Genomic DNA, 19772 nt, shown 5'->3' with positions numbered 1-19772 from the left:
ATGCTGCATGCTGTAGGGAGGAGGGTTATGTCTGGAGGGACCCCTCTCTGGGTGGGGCTGTTCAACTCTGTTAAAGTAACATATATTTAAATATGTAACATGTTTCTACCTAGTCCTCTCCTGTGAACAGGAACATAACCCACTTGTCAAGACTTGAGAAGGCTGTGTCTGTCCATGGACGATAAGAGAAAACAACTACTTACCTGTTCCGCGTGGACTCGCTGGAAGCATCCCTGACAGGCCATCTTCTGCATGGCAACGGAGGTGGCTGTCGGCCCGGCACACTGTGAATCAGGCACGGAGCCCGGTCATATGCGTACCCCAGAGTGTGAAGCTCACTGGCTACCCCTGGAACGCCGGGGCATGTCGTGGACAACCCAGCGCGTAGCTACGGTCGGCACACATTCGCTGGCCGAAGATGGGGAGACTCCAAGGATCTGGGATCCAGCCTGTCGACCAGTCGGCAGTTGCTAGCAGATCACAGGAGCAAAAAAGGAAAAAAAATAATTAAAAAAATCGCCTATACTAGGCAAAAAAACTGAGCTGCATGGTGCAGGGAGAGGGGGTTGTACCTAGAGGGACCGCCCCCGGGGCGGTGCTGTACAGTTTGTTTGATGTGTTTAAACATTAGCCTGTTTCTGCCTAATCCTCTCCTAGTTGAAGGCTGAATACCCACTTTGTCAAGAGAGTGCTGTGTCCGTCCATGAACGAAAGAGAAATAGCATTTTAGTCAAAAGACTATGACTAAAACTAAATCAAATTTTGACGTCAAAATTAACACTGGATAACATCGGTGCTCTCTCTTTCTGGTTGACTGATACTAACTTGAAAGACTGGGGACAGCTCCAGACTGAAGGTGAAGGTGAGTATTGCAACCAGAGATTCTTTTTTTGACTGGGGCTAAATAATAGATAAAAATTAGCTTAGAGTTTGACTTTAACTTAGAATATGGCAGCAGAATCAAACTCATAACATTGTCAGAGTTGTTAGAACAAAATACATATTATTATATTTTTTTTTTTAAACAAAACAAAGGTGCTTTATTGGTTGTCATATAGGTGAATTAAACAGCATGTCCAAATACATATTACTTTAATATATTTCCTAAACTTTTTTTTATTGGTTACAACATCTGAAGGAAACAAGGTTCGAAACCATTAACTTTAAACTGACATGTACGCATACTTGATATTGATGCTGAAAAGGGCTACACGCTAAAAAAGTCTGCATGTGCTCACATTCTTCCTGACCCAAAATAAGTATTGACATGTCTTACTGTATTGTCATAACAGTGATCCCAGTGGAATGTTTTAGTATTGCAGAGCACATTTCAAAGATTGAGTTCACTGTGATTGCTGTAATGTTGCTTAAATGTTCCATAACCTAAAGTGGAAAAGAAAGAAAAGAGGGTGACTTTAGTGCTTACTGCCGACATGATTTCTTAATTTCTCTGCAGAAATCACCTATAATTAGTCAAAAAATAATTAGAAACAAAACTTTTTAAAATGAGTAGCTGTTGTACATTGTAAAATCACTAAGTTATATCCAATTAAAGTGGTATTAAATCCAAAAGTAAACATGTATTATATCGCAGCGTACAAATTCTCAAACATGATGGCTGCATTAGTTCTCTTTTTTAGGGTCTCTTTCCTTTCCTTTATTTTCACCTGTGATCTGGCCAGTATGTCTATATAGAGAGTTAAGACAAACCATTTAGTACTGACAGTGGTGCTTACAATGATCAGCATTTTTATGTAAAATCTTTATCCCAAACTGTTTGCACTAACTGCTTATAAAGTGTTAGGTGGAGTTCAGCTTCAATTTGTTAGGGTATCTAAATCTGCTAGTGCATCTAAAGCCTCATTCACACGATCTGACTTCCATTGGACTTTTTCAGCCAACATTCACCAAATCATGTGGCTTTTCAGCTCTTTACCTCCACCCTTTAGGCTATTGTTGGCTGATCTTTAGCATTGGTTCTGAGTAGGGTTGTCCCGATACCGATACTAGTATCAGTATCGGGACTGATATCAAGCATTTGCCCGAGTACTTGTACTCGGGCAAATGCTCCCGATGCTTCACCCGATACTTGTACTGTCGGCGGTGATCAGTGCATGGGGAAGTTACAAGCACCGATCACCGCTGATTTTAAAGCAGCTGAAAGCCGCCGTGTATCCCGTGTATGCCGCCGTGTATCCTGTGTATGCCGCCGTGTATCCCGTGTATGCCGCCATGTATCCCGTGTATCCCGCCGTGTTTCTCTCCCCTTCCGTGCTCCTCCTCCACCCCTTGGAAATGTCAGGATGGAGAGCGGGGTAGGAGCCGGTAAATCCGGCTCCTTACTGCTCCGAATGGACAGAGTCAGTGATCACTGACTCGGTCCATTCACATAACTGAAACATCTTAAACTGTGATTACAATGCTTGAGTTTATGAATGAAGAGAAGACGCTGTCTTCACTCCATTCATTTTCAGTGCAGCTGATGCTGCTGAGAAAGGGACAGGGGAACATGTGTCCCTAGTCCCTTTCCCTGTCTCAAAGGGAAGATGTCAGAGGTCTGTTAAGACCCCTGATATCTCACCAAAGCCCCCCCCCCCCCCCCCAACAGGGCTGAAAAAATAAATAAAAAAATAAAGAATAAAAAAACAAAAGAATAAAAAAAATGATTGTAGAAAATTTAAAAATTAAAGAAAAAACACACTGACACGGTACACGCCCCCCCCACACACCACCTTAAAAAAAAGAAAGCATTATAAAAAAAAAAAAAAACATACTGACACATGTGCAGCTGTCACATGAGATTAAAAAAAAGTATCGTTATTCCGAATTCGCGAGTACTTGAAAAAAAGTATCGGTACTTGTACTCGGTCTTAAAAAAGTGGTATCGGGACAATCCTAGTTCTGAGCATGCGTGTTTGTACTTTGGATTTTAGCTGATGATGGACTTGTGTACACACGATCAGATTAGCCTCCAATCGGACATTTGTTCCTGGAAAGTTTGAGAGCATTCACAGTGGCGAACATTTGTCTGATGTCTTGCTTTTTTCGGAAATTCGGAATTCGCAAATTCAAAAACTCGGAAAATCGAAAATTCTCAAATTCGTATATTCAGAATTAAAGAATTCAGAATTTTCTAATTTCCGCTTTTCGGATTTGGGAATTTAGAATTTTTGAAAATCCAAAAATTGCAAATTTGAAAAGAAAGAAAATCAGTATAATTTGAAATAATAACTATGGGCCAAATCCACAAAAGAGATACTCCGGCGTAAGCCGTCGTATCTCTGGTTCTAACTTTGGAACTGATCCTCAGAAGCAGTTTTCCAAAGTTAGGCAGAAGATCCGACATCTGTAAGGGACTTACACTGCCGGATCTTAGGATGCAGTACCGCATCCGCCACTGGGGGCATTTCGAGTCGAAATGCCTCTTCTGGTATGCAAATTAGCACTTAGGGCGATCCACAAAGCTTTTCTGCTTCGTTTTTTCGCCGTAAGTTTTAGTTTGCCAAGTGTAAAACTAGGGCTGCTTTTACATGGTCTAAAGTTAGTAACACCATGTAAAAGCCCATTCAAGCGACGGCATTTGGTATGCATTCCCGAGGGAGAACTCCACGGCAATTTGTAAAATAAAAACCGGCATGGGTTCCCCCCCAGGAGCATACCAGGCCCTTAGGTCTGTTATGGGTTGTAAGGAGACCCCCCCTCCGCGGAAAAATCGACGTAGGGGGTCCCCCTACAATCCATACCAGACCCGTATCCAAAGCACGCTACCCGGCCGGTCAGGAATGGGAGTGGGGACGAGCGAGCGCCCCCCCCTCCTGAGCCGTGCCAGGCCGCATGCCCTCAACATGGGGGGGTTGGGTGCTCTGGGGCAGGGGGGCGCACTGCAGGCCCCCCACCCCAGAGCACCCTGTCCCGATGTTGATGAGGACAGGACCTCTTCCCGACAACCCTTGTCGTTGGTTGTCGGGGTCTGCGGGCGGGGGCTTATCGGAATCTGGGAGTCCCCTTTAATAAGGGGCCCCCAGATACCGGCCCCCCACCCTAAGTGAATGGATATGGGGTACATCGTACCCCTATCCATTCACCTGGAGGCAAAAAGTTAAAGTTATTAAACACACAACACAAGGGTTTTTAAAATAATTTATTATTCTGCTCCGGAGGCCCCCCCCTGTCTTCTTTATTAGCTCTATTACCAGGGGGGGCTTCTTCTTCCACTCTCTGGGGGTCTTCTTCCACTCTCCGGGGGTCTTCTTCCACTCTCCGGGGGGGGGTTTCTTCTTCCGCTCTCCGGGGGGGGGCTTCTCCGCTCTCCGGGGGTCTTCTTCTCTCTTCGCCGCTCTCCGCTGTTGACTCGGCGAACCCCGGTTCTTCTCCAGCTGTCCGGTGCCTTCTTCTTCAGCGCTGGCTGCCTGCTATCTTTGTATGTTAGCTCAATTACTAACAGGCAGCCGGCGCGGTCTTCTGTGACGTCAGGTTCTTCTTCTCCCCTCTTCCGATGTTGACTCGTAGCCTCTTGTCACTGCAATGATGGAAGCGCGCCTTGCATCCCATTTATATAGGCATCACCGTCCCATCATGCTCCGGCAGGTACCCACGTGGTGGGTGCCTACCCACGTGCACCCACCACGTGGGTACCTACCGGAGCATGATGGGACGGTGATGCCTATATAAATGGGATGCAAGGCGCGCTTCCATCATTGCAGTGTCAAGAGGCGACGAGTCAACATCGGAAGAGGGGAGAAGAAGAACCTGACGTCACAGAAGACCGCGCCGGCTGCCTGTTAGTAATTGAGCTAACACACAAAGATAGCAGGCAGCCAGCGCTGAAGAAGAAGGCACCGGACAGCTGGAGAAGAACCGGGGTTCGCCGAGTCAACAGCGGAGAGCGGCGAAGAGAGAAGAAGACCCCCGGAGAGCGGAGAAGCCCCCCCCGGAGAGCGGAAGAAGAAACCCCCCCCCGGAGAGTGGAAGAAGACCCCCGGAGAGTGGAAGAAGACCCCCGGAGAGTGGAAGAAGAAGCCCCCCCTGGTAATAGAGCTAATAAAGAAGACAGGGGGGCCTCCGGAGCAGAATAATAAATTATTTTAAAAACCCTTGTGTTGTGTGTTTAATAACTTTAACTTTTTGCCTCCAGGTGAATGGATAGGGGTACGATGTACCCCATATCCATTCACTTAGGGTGGGGGGCCGGTATCTGGGGGCCCTTATTAAAGGGGACTCCCAGATTCCGATAAGCCCCCGCCCGCAGACCCCGACAACCAACGGCAAGGGTTGTCGGGAAGAGGTCCTGTCCTCATCAACATGGGGACAGGGTGCTCTGGGGTGGGGGGGCCCGCAGTGCGCCCCCCTGCCCCAGAGCACCCAACCCCCCCATGTTGAGGGCATGCAGCCTGGCATGGCTCAGGAGGGGGGGGGGCGCTCGCTCGTCCCCACTCCCTTCCTGACCGGCCGGGTAGCGTGCTTTGCATACGGGTCTGGTATGGATTGTAGGGGGACCCCCTACGTCGAATTTTCGGCGTGGGGGGGTCTCCTTACAACCCATACCAGACCTAAGGGCCTGGTATGCTCCTGGGGGGGGGGGAACCCATGCCGGTTTTTTCTTTGAAAATTGGCATGGAGTTCTCCCTCTCAGGAATGCATGCTGAGCGACGCTGTCATTTTTTTTTTAAATTATTTGTTTTCCCGGCGCATATATTTTTTTTCACCCGTCGCAACTTTAGTGTCCCGTCGCAATCCACAAAGCCGCCCGGCGTCAATTACGTTCGCGTGCTGCACGTCGGGAAAATTACGTCACACGCATGCGCAGTACGGCCGGCACGAGAGCGCGCCTCATTTAAATTTTAAACGCCCCCCGGAGAGGAGGACCGCCTTGCGACGGCGGCACTTAAGTTACACGGCCTGAAATTTCTAGGTAAGTGCTTTGTGGATCAGGCACTTATGTAGAAACTTTAAGTCAGTGTAACTTAACTGCTGAAAGTTAAGTTACGCCGCCTGGCTGAGGATTTGGCCCTATGAAATTATAGGTATTTGAATTTCCTTGCAAATTTGGCTGTTTATTTGAAGTTATGAATTATCCCAAATAATGAATCTATACAAATGGAATGGAACAAAATTAATAATAAATAATAATAATAATAAAAAGTTTTTATTATTATTTATTATTAGATCGTTACGTTCCATTTGTTTAGATGCAGCATTTGTTATTTGGGATAATTCGTAACTTTGGATAAATTTGTATTCGTTACAATCCAACAACTAAATTTAACCGCTTAATCACCGCCTTATAGCCGAAATACGGCTACAAGACGGTTCCTTAAGTCTGGGAGGACGTCCACACTGCTCCTCCTGTGTCCCCTATTGCAAAAACGAAGCTTCCATTTACCTCAATAGCTCAGTTTTTTTTTTCACTGATCTGGTCACATGACTTCTCTCCTCTGATGGGCATGTGACTGCTCTCTTCCAATCAAAGCTACACTCAGAGAAGGAGGAGAGCAGCCTGAAAAAACTGAGCTATATTGACATTTACAAGCTTTGTTTTACAATGACGCTGACAGAGGAAGAGCGGTGTACAAGGGGCTGGCAAGTGACTTTTTTTTTCAACTTTAGACTATGCAGAGAGCGCTGTTCCAGGGCCAGGTCCCGATCCCCGCCCCCTGCTGGTAGAACATGATATCGGCGTATAACGCGAAGGGAACTGTTTACCCTCTGTTTTCAGAGGAAAAAAGTGCGTTATACGCAGATAAATACGGTAACTGATATCACAGGGAAAATAAAAAAGGGGAAAAAGTTTCACAGCTCATATACAGGTCAGACATTCAGGCAGTCAACGCAATCAGCATTGCAAGAGGGATACGGTAACAGCATTGCTAGCACCCATCACCACATAGAAAACAAAAAAACAGTTCTCACTGTCACTGGGGATATTCGTTGCATAAGCCTGCCCCACAATAAATCACGTACCCCACAAGAGGGTCACTTCCTCTGCACGCCCACTGCTCACATTGCCCTCTACCTAAACAGTCGATCCATCACCAGATCGACCGGGGATAGTCCGGGGGCATCCAGCCAAGGTGCCCACAGTCTGTCGAACCTCCCCGGTCGACCCCTATGCTGATATATACATTTTTCCAATCGAATGGTGTCACCCATTTGGGTAATCCATTCCCTCATCGTCGGTGGCTCAGTAGCCTTCCAATGCCTCAGAATTAGTTTGCGGGCCTGAAACAGGGCCCTGGTTATGGCCTGTTTGGAATTATCGTCCATGGGGATGTCATCCAAAATTCCCAATATGCATGGTTTCGGGTCCGTAGGTATGTTAGTCTGAAATACTCTGTTAACTGTGGCTAAAACCCCTGTCCAATATGGGTGTAACTTGGGGCACCTCCATAACAGATGGATTAGGTCCCCATGATCTCTCTCGCAATGGGGGCAATTAGAATACGGTCTCACCCCATTTTGCACAACCTAACAGGCGTATAATGTACTCTAAGGATAATGTAGAGTTGTGAGAGCCATTGGGCCATGTTTAAGGAACACAGTTGTACCCCCTGGAGCGCCTCCTCCCACTGCTACCTATGGGGATTTTTAAGTAGCGAAGTTTGGCACCATTCCACAAGCGTGTGCAATTTTGAAGGGTGACATGTTGGGTATCTATTGACTCGGCGTAACTTCATCTTTCATATTATGCAAAAACATTGTGCTAACTTTAATGTTTTTTTTTTTTAAAGCACAAAACTGATTTATTTCCAAAAAACGCGTTCGAAAAATTGCTGCGAAAATTCTGTGCGCGATAAAAATATGCAACGACCGCCATTGTATTCTCTAGGGTCTTTGCTAAAAAAGCATATATAATGTTTTGGGGTTCTATGTAATTTTCTAGCAAATAAATGATGATTTTTCCATGTAGGATAGGAATGTCAGAATTGGTCTGGGTGTTCCAGAACGCCTGATGGTGCTCCCTGCATGTTGGGCCTCTGTATGTGGCCACGCTATGTAAAAAGTCTCACACATGTGGTATCGCCATACTCGGGAGGAATAGCAGAATGTGTTTTGGGGTGTAATTTGTGGTATGCATATGCTGTGTGTGAGAAATAACCTGCTAATATGAACATTTTGTGAAAAAAAAATCTTGATTTTGCAAAGAATTGTGGGAAAAAATTACAACTTCAAAAAACTCACCATGCCTCTTTCTAAATACCTTGGAATGTCTTCTTTCCAAAAAGGGGTCATTTGGGGGGTATTTGTACTTTTCTGGCATGTTAGGGTCTCAAGAAACGAGAGAGGCTGTCAGTACTTCAGGTGTGATCAAATTGATCAATTTTCAGTAATTGGTACCATAGCTTGTAGACCCTATAACTTTCACCCAGACTAAATAATAACCAATTTTTTTTTTTACCAAAGATATGTAGCAGTATACATTTTAGGCCAGATTTATGAAGAAAAATTCATTTTTTGCTAAATTTTATAATAGAAATTAAGAAAAATTCATTTTTTTTACAAAATTTTCGTTCTTTTTTCATTTATAGCGAAAAAAATAAAAACCGCAGGGGTGATCAAATACCACCAAAAGAAAGCTCTATTTGTGGGGAAAAAGGGACAAAAATTTAATTTGGTTACAGTGTTGTATGACTGAGTTATGGTCATTCAAAATGTGAGAGCACCGAAAGCTGAAAATTGGTCTGGTCATTAAGGGGGTTTACGTGCCTGATGGTCAAGTGGTTAAAAAGCAAATTCCAATACCTATAATTTAAGAGTTAGTAATAGTTAAGTTATTATTAGTTAGTTATCATTTCAGATTTTCATTCTTTATCATTTTCTGATTTTCATTTACGGATTTTCGAATTTCCGAAATTTAGAATTTTCAAATTTCCGGAATTTCGATATTCCAAAATTCAAATTTCTGAAATTGTGAATTTTCCGAATTCAAGTTTTCAAAATTCCAAATTTCCAATATTTCGAAGTTTTGGAAATTCTAATTTTCGGAAATTTCGGAATTAACGAATTTGTCAAAATTCGTTAAAAAAGAAATTCCGAACAAAACGAATTGAACGTGTCTAAATGAGACTGCCTGTGCATCCCCACGCGCATAATCACAGCACTCACATGGACTTTAGTACGCCCCAACTGAACAAGGCCTTTTGCAACAAGAATTTAGTTAAGTTATGCTGTGTTGTATGTGCTGATAAAGCTTTTAGTGTATTTTTGGTAAAAACGTTTAATAAAACATTTACACAACTGTTGTGGGTTTGTTAAAATCAACTCTGGCTGACCAGGGGATTGTACTGGGGGACAGACTGACCTGTGGAGATTTTATTAGGCGACATATTGACCTGGGGGAGATTATACTTGGGATAGACTACCCTGGGAGGGATTATACCAGGGGACAGATTGGCCTGTTGGGAGTAGAATTGTACTGGGGAACAGACTGACCTGGGAGAAGATTATACTGGGGAACAGGCTGACCTGAATGGGATTGTACTGGGGGACAGAGTGACCTGGGGGTGATTACACTGAGGGACAGATTCACCTAGGGGGTAAGAATATACTATGGGACAGATTGACCTCAAGGGAGGGATCATACTAGGGGATAGACTGACCGGGGGGGATAGTATTGGGGGACAGACTGAGCTGGGGGTGATTATACTGGGGGAAAGACTAACCTTGGATTGAATTTTACTGGAAACCAGACTGACCTTGTTTCATTTAACTACACCCCTTAAGCCCCTCCCATCATTAATGTAATTTGGTCACACCCACTGTTTTCCGCCTTTCTCTTCTACTTGCTTTGCCCAAAGGTGCCCTAGGTCTTTTACAATCCTAGCAACATCCCTGGCACAATGAAAAGCATGTCCAGTTTTAACTGTGGCATACAAAGCAAGCCGCTTTTTCAAACAATGGGGCACAACTTATGGTCTTGCACACAGACCCACTGATTTCATAAAATGCCCCTAAGCGGAGGCCATCTAATACAGGAAATGTGTTGCTGGCCAGATCACCAGGTGAAAAGAGAGGGGAAAGAAAAAAAAGAAGACATGCAGCCACCACATCGAAGGATTAATAAGCTGCATGATGTTAAATTTTTGGGTTTAATACCGCTTTAAATAATATGTTAACCCAATATTTTATATTCCTAGTATGTGCCTGTTGTATCATTACTTGTACCATGTACTTGTTTTTAACTGTATCCTGTTCTCTTTGTATTGCTTCCTTTGTGTAAAACACCTGGTGTTCCTGCCAGTCCCTCTGCCTTTCAAATAAAAACTGACTACACTAGGCAAGAGAGCACAGTGTGGTCAGATATCTGGCTATGCTGGGAACTCACTTTGCTTTCTCCTTCCTTGGCTCCTTATGCAGCTGAGAACAGAGGGCATTTATAATGTTTTTTTAAGGCGCTTTGGAACCACTGCCCATTTATTCCAATGGGCAGGGCGTTTTGGGTATTTACATCGCTCCCAACCCACCCCAAAGATGCTGCTTGCAGGATTTTCCGTAACGTCCCGCAAGCGCCCCGCCCCAATGTGAAAAGACACTGCAATGAATGGGAGGTGGTTTCAGGCACTTTTTAGAGGCTATTTCTAGCACTAAAGCGCCTGAAAACTACCCCAGTGTGAAAGGAGTCTAATGCCACGTACACACAGTCGGAATTTCCGACAAGAAAAGTTCAATGTGAGCTTTTGGTCTGAAATTCTGACCGCGTGTAGGCCCCATTGGACTTTTTCTGTCGGAATTTCCGACAGCAAAAATTTGAGAGCTGGTTTTCAAATTTTCCGACGGGAAAAATTCTGATCGTTTGTATGCAATTCCGACGCGCAAAAAAACACAAATTTTCTCGGCTTGTTGTAGTGTTGTACATCACCGCGTTCTTGACGGTCGGAATTTTGTGTGACCATGTGTGTTCAACACAAGTTTGAGCCAAAATTCCGTCGTAAAAAAATCACAGTTTTCTTGACAGAATTTCCGATCATGTGTACGCGGCATTACTCTATTCAAACTGAAAAAGGTTTTGCCTATAGTTCTACTTTAAAGGTTATGTAAAGTTATAATTTTTTTTTTTAAATAACAAACATGTTATATTTACCTCCACTGTGCAGCTCGTTTTGCACAGAGTGTCCCCAACCCGGTCTTCTGGGGTCCCTCGGTGGCTGTCTCGGCTCCTCCTCGCAAGAACTCAACACATTCATCCGAGCTCCCGTGATACAGCCGCTCACCGTATCACTCAGCCCCGCACCTGGCACGCCCGATTATTGGATGTGATTGACAGCATCGCAAGCCTATGGCTGCGCTGCTTTCAATCCATCCAGTGTAGCCAATCAACAGCCAGGCTCGGAAACAAGGAGGATGACGGGGGGGGGGGGAGCGTAGGACTTTCGAAGGGTCAGGTAAGTAAAACGGGGGCTCGGGGGGGGGGGGTTGGTTGGGGGTGTTGTCAGATGTTTTTTCACCTTAATGCAAAGGATGCATCGAGGTGAAAAAATGTTTACCTTTACAACCCCTTTAAGTTATTCCACCAGGAATGTCTCTGTGCAATGCTCTGTTTTGTAATACTCCTCAAAGAGCCACACAATCAATGTGAGCTTTTAAGAAGTAGTATTTTAAAAAGTGAAAATTTGTGTGATGATCTTTGTTGATTTTTATAAAACAAAACAAAACACCACCAAGCCCTAGGATATGTGGAGGGCCGATATACCGTCCTTAGACGAGGAAGGGTGGGAAGAATGCATTACCTCGTATATCCTCTCTCTGATCGTAGCAAAGGACAGATTTATACAATTTAAATTTCTCCACAGAGCCTACTACACCCCGCAATGGCCAGGGACGTCTTAATAGCATCATGGGCCCCTGGGCAAAGTAATACTCTGGGGCCCCTACAATGGAGACAGTGCAGGTAAACGGACATCAAGTAGGTAAGAGGTACCTTTTGGGCGGAGATCTGCATTAACTACATGAACAATCATTCTGTACAGCAAAGAAACAGAGGGGAAAATACTACATACATTAAGTAACAAAGCTGTCCTGTGCATTTAATATATCTGCTAGATTGATGGCTGTGGCCTCCAGACTGACTGATGTGGGTGCCTCTTGGCAATGCTCTGTGAATTCGGTCCTGCCCCTATACCAGCTGACTTACGAAAATAGACAGTGCCGGAGAAATTTCACAAGATCTGGTCCACCTGGGTGGAGACTCCTGCTGCCCTTGACCCCCCTCCAGCTTAAGACGGGGCGACACTGATGGCCCCATCTGACATTCATAAATGGTAGTTGTTTAGGCCCCCCCCCCTTACTCCACTCCTACGTCTACACCACAGTTGAGGGTTATGTGAAATAATCATGGAGGTGCTTGCTGAGCCTCACTTGCTCGGCAAGATTGCTGTCTAATCATTCCTTGCTTGTTGTTGCTGCCTTGGGCTTTGCCTTTGGCTGGACTGCATCGTATGCTCCTGATACTCTGATTTGTGCATCACTGTATTTACTGTAATTTATCTATAATGTAATGCTGATTTGTCTAATAAACTTTTCCCTGTTAAAAAAAAAGAACTGTAAATTGATTATTTAAGTGTTTGCTGTTAAATCTACTGAAAAACATCAAGCTATCAAGGAATCATAGGTCAGAAATATAATCAAACATACTTTATGCTTAGGAGAATTAACCCTAAAGTGTCCCAAACTGATCACATCAGTCTGTTTTTTTTAAAGGTACCTGTTTCCATGAGTTCTGGCTTATTATGTAGGTGCTGGCTGCAATGATCCCAGTACCCAAAAGCATCCCATCTTCTTTTACAGCCAGAAATTTGCTCCTATTAAGAAAAATAATATTAATCAATGGTATTAAGCCAGCGAATATAAAGACAGGACTTAAACCCTCACCTCTGTATATCAGTTGGAGTTGGCAAGTCCACTGTTGACTTAAGTACAGTTTCATAAATAGGATTTCTAAGCAAATAAACCAAATCCAATACCATCACACTCATATCATACACTTGCTTTAGTGGCAGAGAACAGCCATTATAGCCTGCAAAATTCAAAAAGACATGTTACATTTTAATTAACACGTATCATTTAATTGACATATTACTTTGATCTGTATCCGATTTGCCAGATTTCATTATCAGAGACCGAAGCTTTATAAATATTATTTAAAATTAAAGTGTTACTAAACCCACAACTGTAAAATCAGTCTGTACTGTATATGCAGTATAGCATGCTTGTTATACTCACTGTGGAATCTAAGGGGTTAATCCTTTGCATTGTGTAAAAAGGCTGTGTGATCCTGTTTTTTCTTATCCTCCGCTTTTTCCACAGTCCACAATCCATCTCCTTATAAGAGCCTTTTCGATGACGCCACAATCTCCACCCTCATGCTTTTTCTTCACTCACGTGCAACTTTATCAAAGGGTTTGATAAAGGCGCATGTGAGTGAGGAAACGTGTCAGGGTGCTGCTTGTGATGTCATCTCATCGTTTGTAGGAAGCACACGATCACCCATGAGGGCAGTAAGGCCGAGGACTTGCAGATGAATTTGTGACCCCAGTGACTGATCTGTATATTTTCAAGTTCATCACCTGTGTGCACCAGGGATAGTGTATTCCTAAATGTGAGTGGACGGGTTGCTTGTTTTTTAAATACATTTTGTTTTACAGTATTACACTATGCTAGTTTCTTTTGTACCCTTATGTTTCCATCCTATATGAGATATCACACTTGCAGGAGTCCACTATTGGGAGCATAAAGATCCTGGATTGAGACCCCAAAGGGGAAGGTGCTACTTGGTCCAATTGGGGGCTGGGAGGTGAGCGAAAAGTGTGACTGGTGGAGGGTCCACGTGGTGTTAAGTCACTTATTTGTTATCATTCACCATTAGATTGTGTGTGGACAGCATTGGTTCACAGAATATATTACTGGATTGCAAAAAAAAATGCCATCAAAGTGTCAGAATGGGCCTTGTCTTCAAGTTGTTAGAAGAGTGGGTGATGTGTAACATAAGCTTCTAAATGTTGTGCATAAAATGCCAGGACAGTTAAAAACCCACCCAAATTACCCCATTTTAGAAAATAGACACCCCAAGCTATTTGCTGAAAAGTCATGTCGAGTCCATAGAATATTTTATATTTTGACACAAATTTCGGGGAAAATACAATTTCTTTATTTTATTTTGCACAAAGTTGTCACTAAATGATATATTGCTCAAACATGCCATGGGCATATGTGGAATTACACCCCAAAATACATTCTACTGCTTCTCCTGAGTACGGGGATACCACATGTGTGAGACTTTTTGGGAGCCTAGCCGCGTATGGGATTCCCCGAAAACCAAGCATTGCCTTCAGGCTTTCTAAGGGTGTACATTTTTTATTTCACTTCTCACTGCCTTTCACAGTTTCGGAGGCCATGGAATGCCCAGATGGCACAAATCCCCCCAAATGACCCTATTTTGGAAAGTAGACACCCCAAGCTATTTGCTGAGAGGTATGGTGAATATTTTGAAGTTCTTGCTTTTTGGCACAAAGTTTTCAAAATTAAAAAAAGAAAAAATATATATATTTTCTGACAGACTCCATGGCAGACTACGTGTGGGTTAACCCCGCCTCCTCTCCACTGCTATAGGACCCCCTACTTATAAATTCGAGCTCACCTCCATGGACTTCCGTGTTCCTTTCCTGTCCTCCTCACATGGACCCTACATCACAATGTTCTGCGCAAGTCCAGGATGTCTGTCGGATCGTACCAGTTGTTGCGGTTCACCCAGGGCCCAGCTAAGAGCGGGCGAGTGGTTTCCGGGCCTATAATACCCTGATGGTGGAGGGACGTGGCCTTTTTCTTATTATGCCATGGCAGATTGTTTTTTGTGTATTTGTCTCACCCCTTAGTTCTATATTAAAGGGGTTGTAAAGGTTTTTTTTCTATTTTCTAAATAGGTCCCTTTAAGCTAGTGCATTGTTGGTTCACTTACCTTTTCCTTCGATTGTCATTTTCTCTTCCTTATCATGGACATATCTTCGCCACTGTGTGGCCAGCCTTCTTGCACAAGGTATGTGCAGAAGGGGGATGGTGTTTTTGATGTGTTTTCTCTGGAAGTTGCTAATGGCTACCATGGTTGCCTTTTCTTCCCCTCCGTCTGTCTCGTATTGTTCCATTTCAGCTCTGCTAGATCAGATCATCGGTCACGAGACAGGGACCTTGCCAGGTTGCAGCATCATTCATCTTCTAGGTCCAGACGTGACACTCTGTCTCGGACCCATCATCAGAGGGGATGTTCCCATTCCCCCTCCAAATATAGGAGATGTTCACATTCCTCCTCCAGTCACCGCTACCACCGCCATGATAGTTGCTCTGACCACAGAGGGCAAATCGCTATGAGACCCATGTTATGCCCGGGTGGTTGGCGAGAAAGAGACGGAGAAACAAAACTTATTAGGCTGATTGGTCTGTAGTTACCTGGGGCCAGATTCTCAAAGGACTTACGACGGGGTATCTCCACGTACGCCGTCGTAAGTCCGAATGCGAGCCATCGTATCTATGCGCCTGGTTCTTAGAATCAGTTACGCATAAATTTGGCCAAGATATGAGCCGCGTAAGTCTCCTACGCCGTCGTATCTTGGGTGCATATTTACACTGGCCGCAAGGGGCGCTTCCGTAGATTTACGTGTCGAATATGTAAATTAGCTAGATACGCCGATTCACAAACGTACTTGCGCCCGCTACGCCGTTTACGTTAGGCTTACGTCCGGCGTAAAGTTACCCCTGCTATATGAGGCACAACCAATGCAAAGTATGGACGTCGGAACAATCGTATTTTTTTACGTTGTTTACGTAAGTCGTACGTGAATGGGGATGTGCGTAGGTTACGTTCACGTCACAGGCATTGAGCCGGCGTATCTTAGGGAGTAAATTCGACGTGATACTGAGCATGCGCGCGCATGCGCCGTACGATCAGCGCTTAATTTACATGGGGTCACGGCTCATTTGAATGCAACACGCCCACCTCTTCCAAAATTACGCGGGCTTACGCCGGCCTATTTACGCTACGCCACCGCAACTTAAGGAGCAAGTGCTTTGTGAACACTGCACTTGCCTGTCTAAGTTGCGGAGACGTAGCGTAAATAGGATACGATACGCCCGCATAAAGATACGCTCTCCTACGTGAATCTGGCCACAGGTATATACTGTATCTCGGCCCGATTTATATTGGTACCACGTTTGCTTTTCACCAGTCAGCTGGTACAAATCCAGTGAGTATGCAGTCCTTAAAAAACAGCGTGGGGTCCCCCCAAACCATACCAGGCCCTTTGGCTCTGGTATGGATTTTGAGGGGAACCCCATGCCTAAATGTAAATCAAAAATGGTGTGGGTACCCCCAAAATCCATACCAGACCCTTATCCAAGCATGTAGCCTGGCAGGCCAGGAAAGGGGGGGCAAGTGAGCACCCCCCTCCTGAGCCATACCAGGCCACATGCCCCCAAAGCACCTCGTCCCTATATTGATGAGGACAAGGGCCTCTTCCCTAAAACCTTGGCCAGCGGTTGTGGAGGTCTGCAGGCTGAGGGTTGATTGGTATATGACAGCCCCCTTTAACAAGGGCCTGCCCAGATCTCCCCCCCATGTGAATGAGTAGGGGTACCCCTACTCATTCACAAAAAATAAATCAAAAACACAGAGACAGTTTTTGACAATTCGGTTGCTTCATCCTTAAAGTGGTTGTAAACCCTTAGATTAAGGCTTACCTGTAGGTCCAATAAATATCTCCTTAACCTACACGGCTAAGGATATATTTCCAAGAAAGACAGTACCGATGTCTACAGTGCATGCTGCTAACGGCACGGATGGAAGTCACTCCAGCGACGGAGGAGGTGTACAAGGACCGCTGCGGGGGCTTTGTTCTCGGGTAAGTAATTCATAAAGAGCTAGTATGCTATGCATACTAGCTCATTATGCCTTTGTCTTGCAGGTTTTTTTTTTTAAAGAGAGGGTTAACTTCCTCTTTAACAATTGGCTATTCATAGTTTGTTGAGAAAAAAAATGCAAAATGTAAAATGCATGGAAAAAAACGCATTAAAAATGCAACACTTGCATTTTTGGTGCAGGTCCATTAAAAAATATTACACAGAAAATGCAATCTGCTGCAGGAAAAAAAAAATGCTGACCCTTTTAAAAAAAACGCACAGGCTGAAAAACGCATAGATGTAAACGTGTCCCATAGGAAACCATGTTAAATGGACTGTAATGCATTTCTGCAAAACACGCATACGGTAGGTGTGAACCTAGCCGTACACATGTACCAAAGGTTAGGAAAGAATACGCTTGGGGAATAAAAAACGTAATGCACTGAATGTTATATATAATTCCTAAAGTCAGTTTTATGGATTGAATTGTTGGTACAAGCCAAACATTTAGCGTAAATTTCAAGATATAGAAAATGTCATATAACTTACCTAAAACTTCTAATAGCATCTCCACAAATGTGAAAGGAGATTGGATGTTGATATGGAAGTCTAGAGTTTTTAACACTGTCATTTCAGACTGCAGTAAATCTTTCTTTGTATAAGAGTAACCTGCAGATCTCAGAAACTGGATGACTGCATTACTATTGATAATCTGAAATAGGCACACAAATCAAAGCGATTAACAGTGTAACAATGTTTTTTTCATACACCAAGCCTTTCAACAAAGAAACAATGGGAGTTCCTTCATTGACTGGAGAATCACTGGCCCAGGACAAGCATACAGCAAGTAAAATGTCACAACACTTATTACATACATGCCTAGTAGAAAAGAAACAATTCCTGCTGAATTTGAGCCATTAGTGGCCTTGTGAACAACCACCTGACTAGACAAAAGTCAATTAAAAATTGACCAACCCTGGTCTCTCATGCACCACTGGAAACTTAGACCTCCTCCGGGTTGATGACAGTACATGCACCACATTGGGCTTGGACATCATAAACCTCTCCGACTATGAACTTTCACCAGATGAAAGGACTCTATTGGCAAAGGGTCTCACCTTCTGTGCGGAAGCCCAATTTGACACATTTGAGATCATTAAGGATCTTCACCTCTTTGCCAGGAAATTGCTATTCAAAAGTTTATAAAAATGTGAGGCATCACACACTACAATTCAACAGCACAAGGCGGATTTGGAGCTACTCCTATCGTTATCCGATGAGGTTGACTCTATGGATCTCATTGACACCTTTGATCTGGAAAGTCTATTACAAGAACCGGCACTAACAGACATCTCTGAGAGGCCGGTGGGTCCATTAAAAAACAAATCTGATAAATTCCCCCCATTGCAAACAAACCCTAATTTAGCAGCTTTTGTTGCCCTCACCTCTGCTGAAATCAAAAAAATACACAAACCAAGAGTTGTTGGCAATTTAACTTGCCAACACAGTGAAGCCCTAGAAAAATTAAAGAACTGCAATTCCTTAACCATTAAACTGTCAGACAAAGGTGGGAATATTGTCATTTTGACCAATGACCAATATAGAAACATGTGTCTCAAAATTCTTTCTAACGGCGAGTGGTATGTGCCCATTTCTAGGTCCAGTATTCTGAAATTCGAAACACAATTTTATGCCCTGATAGATGGAGCCTTCTCTCAGGGCGTAGTCAACCAGGACACTTAGGAATTCCTTCGAGCGAAATACCCTAAAATACCTACCTTCTATTGTCTCCTGAAGGTTCACAAAAGTCTGTTGGATCCACCGGGCGACCCATTGTGTCTGGTAATGGTGCTTTAACTGAAAACTTGAGCATCTACATCAACACATACTTAAGGCCGTTTGCAAATTAAACTCATGTTTTTTCCTGTTTTGTACCATAAACAATCTTTTGTAACACTTTGTTGATGTAATCATTTCTATTTATATTGTATACAGTATAAACCCACACGGACATTGGCCCCTGAAGAAGGGACTTTATTCCGAAATGCGTAGGGCCTTAATTTATCCCTGTGGATGAGTCCAACACGCATCTATGCAATTTGTTCTTAAACAATTTGTCCTTATAAACTTTTGTATCCATTAATAAACATATTTTATTGTACTTATTCACCTTCATTGAATCAATTGTTACCGTTAAAGCCCCACCTTGGGGGATTTTTCCTTTCCTATTTAATAATAGGGGTGTTGGTAACAGCCAAGGGTCTCCCTTATAGATGTCTCCTTTGTATTTGGCAGACAATTTAAGTATTAGCTAAACAGTGACTACATCTTCTCAAATGCAGTTACTGTCCGGGAATTCAGGCAGCTTGATCCATGCTATAAGTGTAGATGGGGATATTGATTGATTTTCTCTCGTTCAGCCTGCAGAGACGATCAAGCTGTCTGTGATCATTCCTGTATATGCAAGCACATTAAATACAAAGTCTTGTGTGAAATTTAAAACTCTTACATGATAGTGGAAATTCAACTTGCTAGTAATCTGAATACAAGACACCAGGTAGAGGATGAACCTTTTGCACAGGCTGGCTTTTGCTGATGCCCATGCCTCTGTGATTTCCATCAGATTCCTATTTTCTGTACTGGATTTATACAACTGCTTTATGTATAAGATCATGAACCTGAAATAAAGCACACGTCAATGTCATTCTATGTGTAAGTCTACTTGTCACTTTAACATAAACCTGACTGGGCTTAAGTGCAAGCACCTTATTGTACTCCCCCGCGTAAGTGCAATTATGGGCCGTCGTATCTGTGCGCCGTGCCCACAAAACTAGATACGCCTGAAAATAGGCTTCATCCGACCGACGTAACTTGCCTACGCCGGGGTAGAGTGG

The 19772-nt window shown here is 43.8% G+C and overlaps 1 protein-coding gene across 1 annotated transcript in view; it reads right to left on the bottom strand.

Moving 5' to 3' along the window:
- Positions 1–1014: 1014 nt before the first annotated feature.
- CNTD1 (cyclin N-terminal domain containing 1) overlaps positions 1015–19772 on the bottom strand; it is a 29956-nt gene continuing 11198 nt past the window's right edge. The window contains exons 3-7 of the mRNA XM_040331207.1: positions 19388–19556; positions 17428–17590; positions 12865–13009; positions 12698–12794; positions 1015–1383 (exon numbers count right to left, since the gene is read on the bottom strand). Of these exons, the coding sequence (XP_040187141.1) occupies positions 1273–1383; positions 12698–12794; positions 12865–13009; positions 17428–17590; positions 19388–19556 (685 nt within the window). The 3' untranslated portion in view covers positions 1015–1272. The remainder of the gene's footprint in view (positions 1384–12697; positions 12795–12864; positions 13010–17427; positions 17591–19387; positions 19557–19772) is intronic.

This window comes from Rana temporaria, chromosome 12 (assembly GCF_905171775.1).
Source record: "Rana temporaria chromosome 12, aRanTem1.1, whole genome shotgun sequence".
Taxonomy (NCBI): Eukaryota; Metazoa; Chordata; class Amphibia; order Anura; family Ranidae; genus Rana; species Rana temporaria.
The sequence above is the reverse complement of the archived record's forward strand: the minus strand, read 5'-3'. Positions and strand labels throughout refer to the sequence as shown.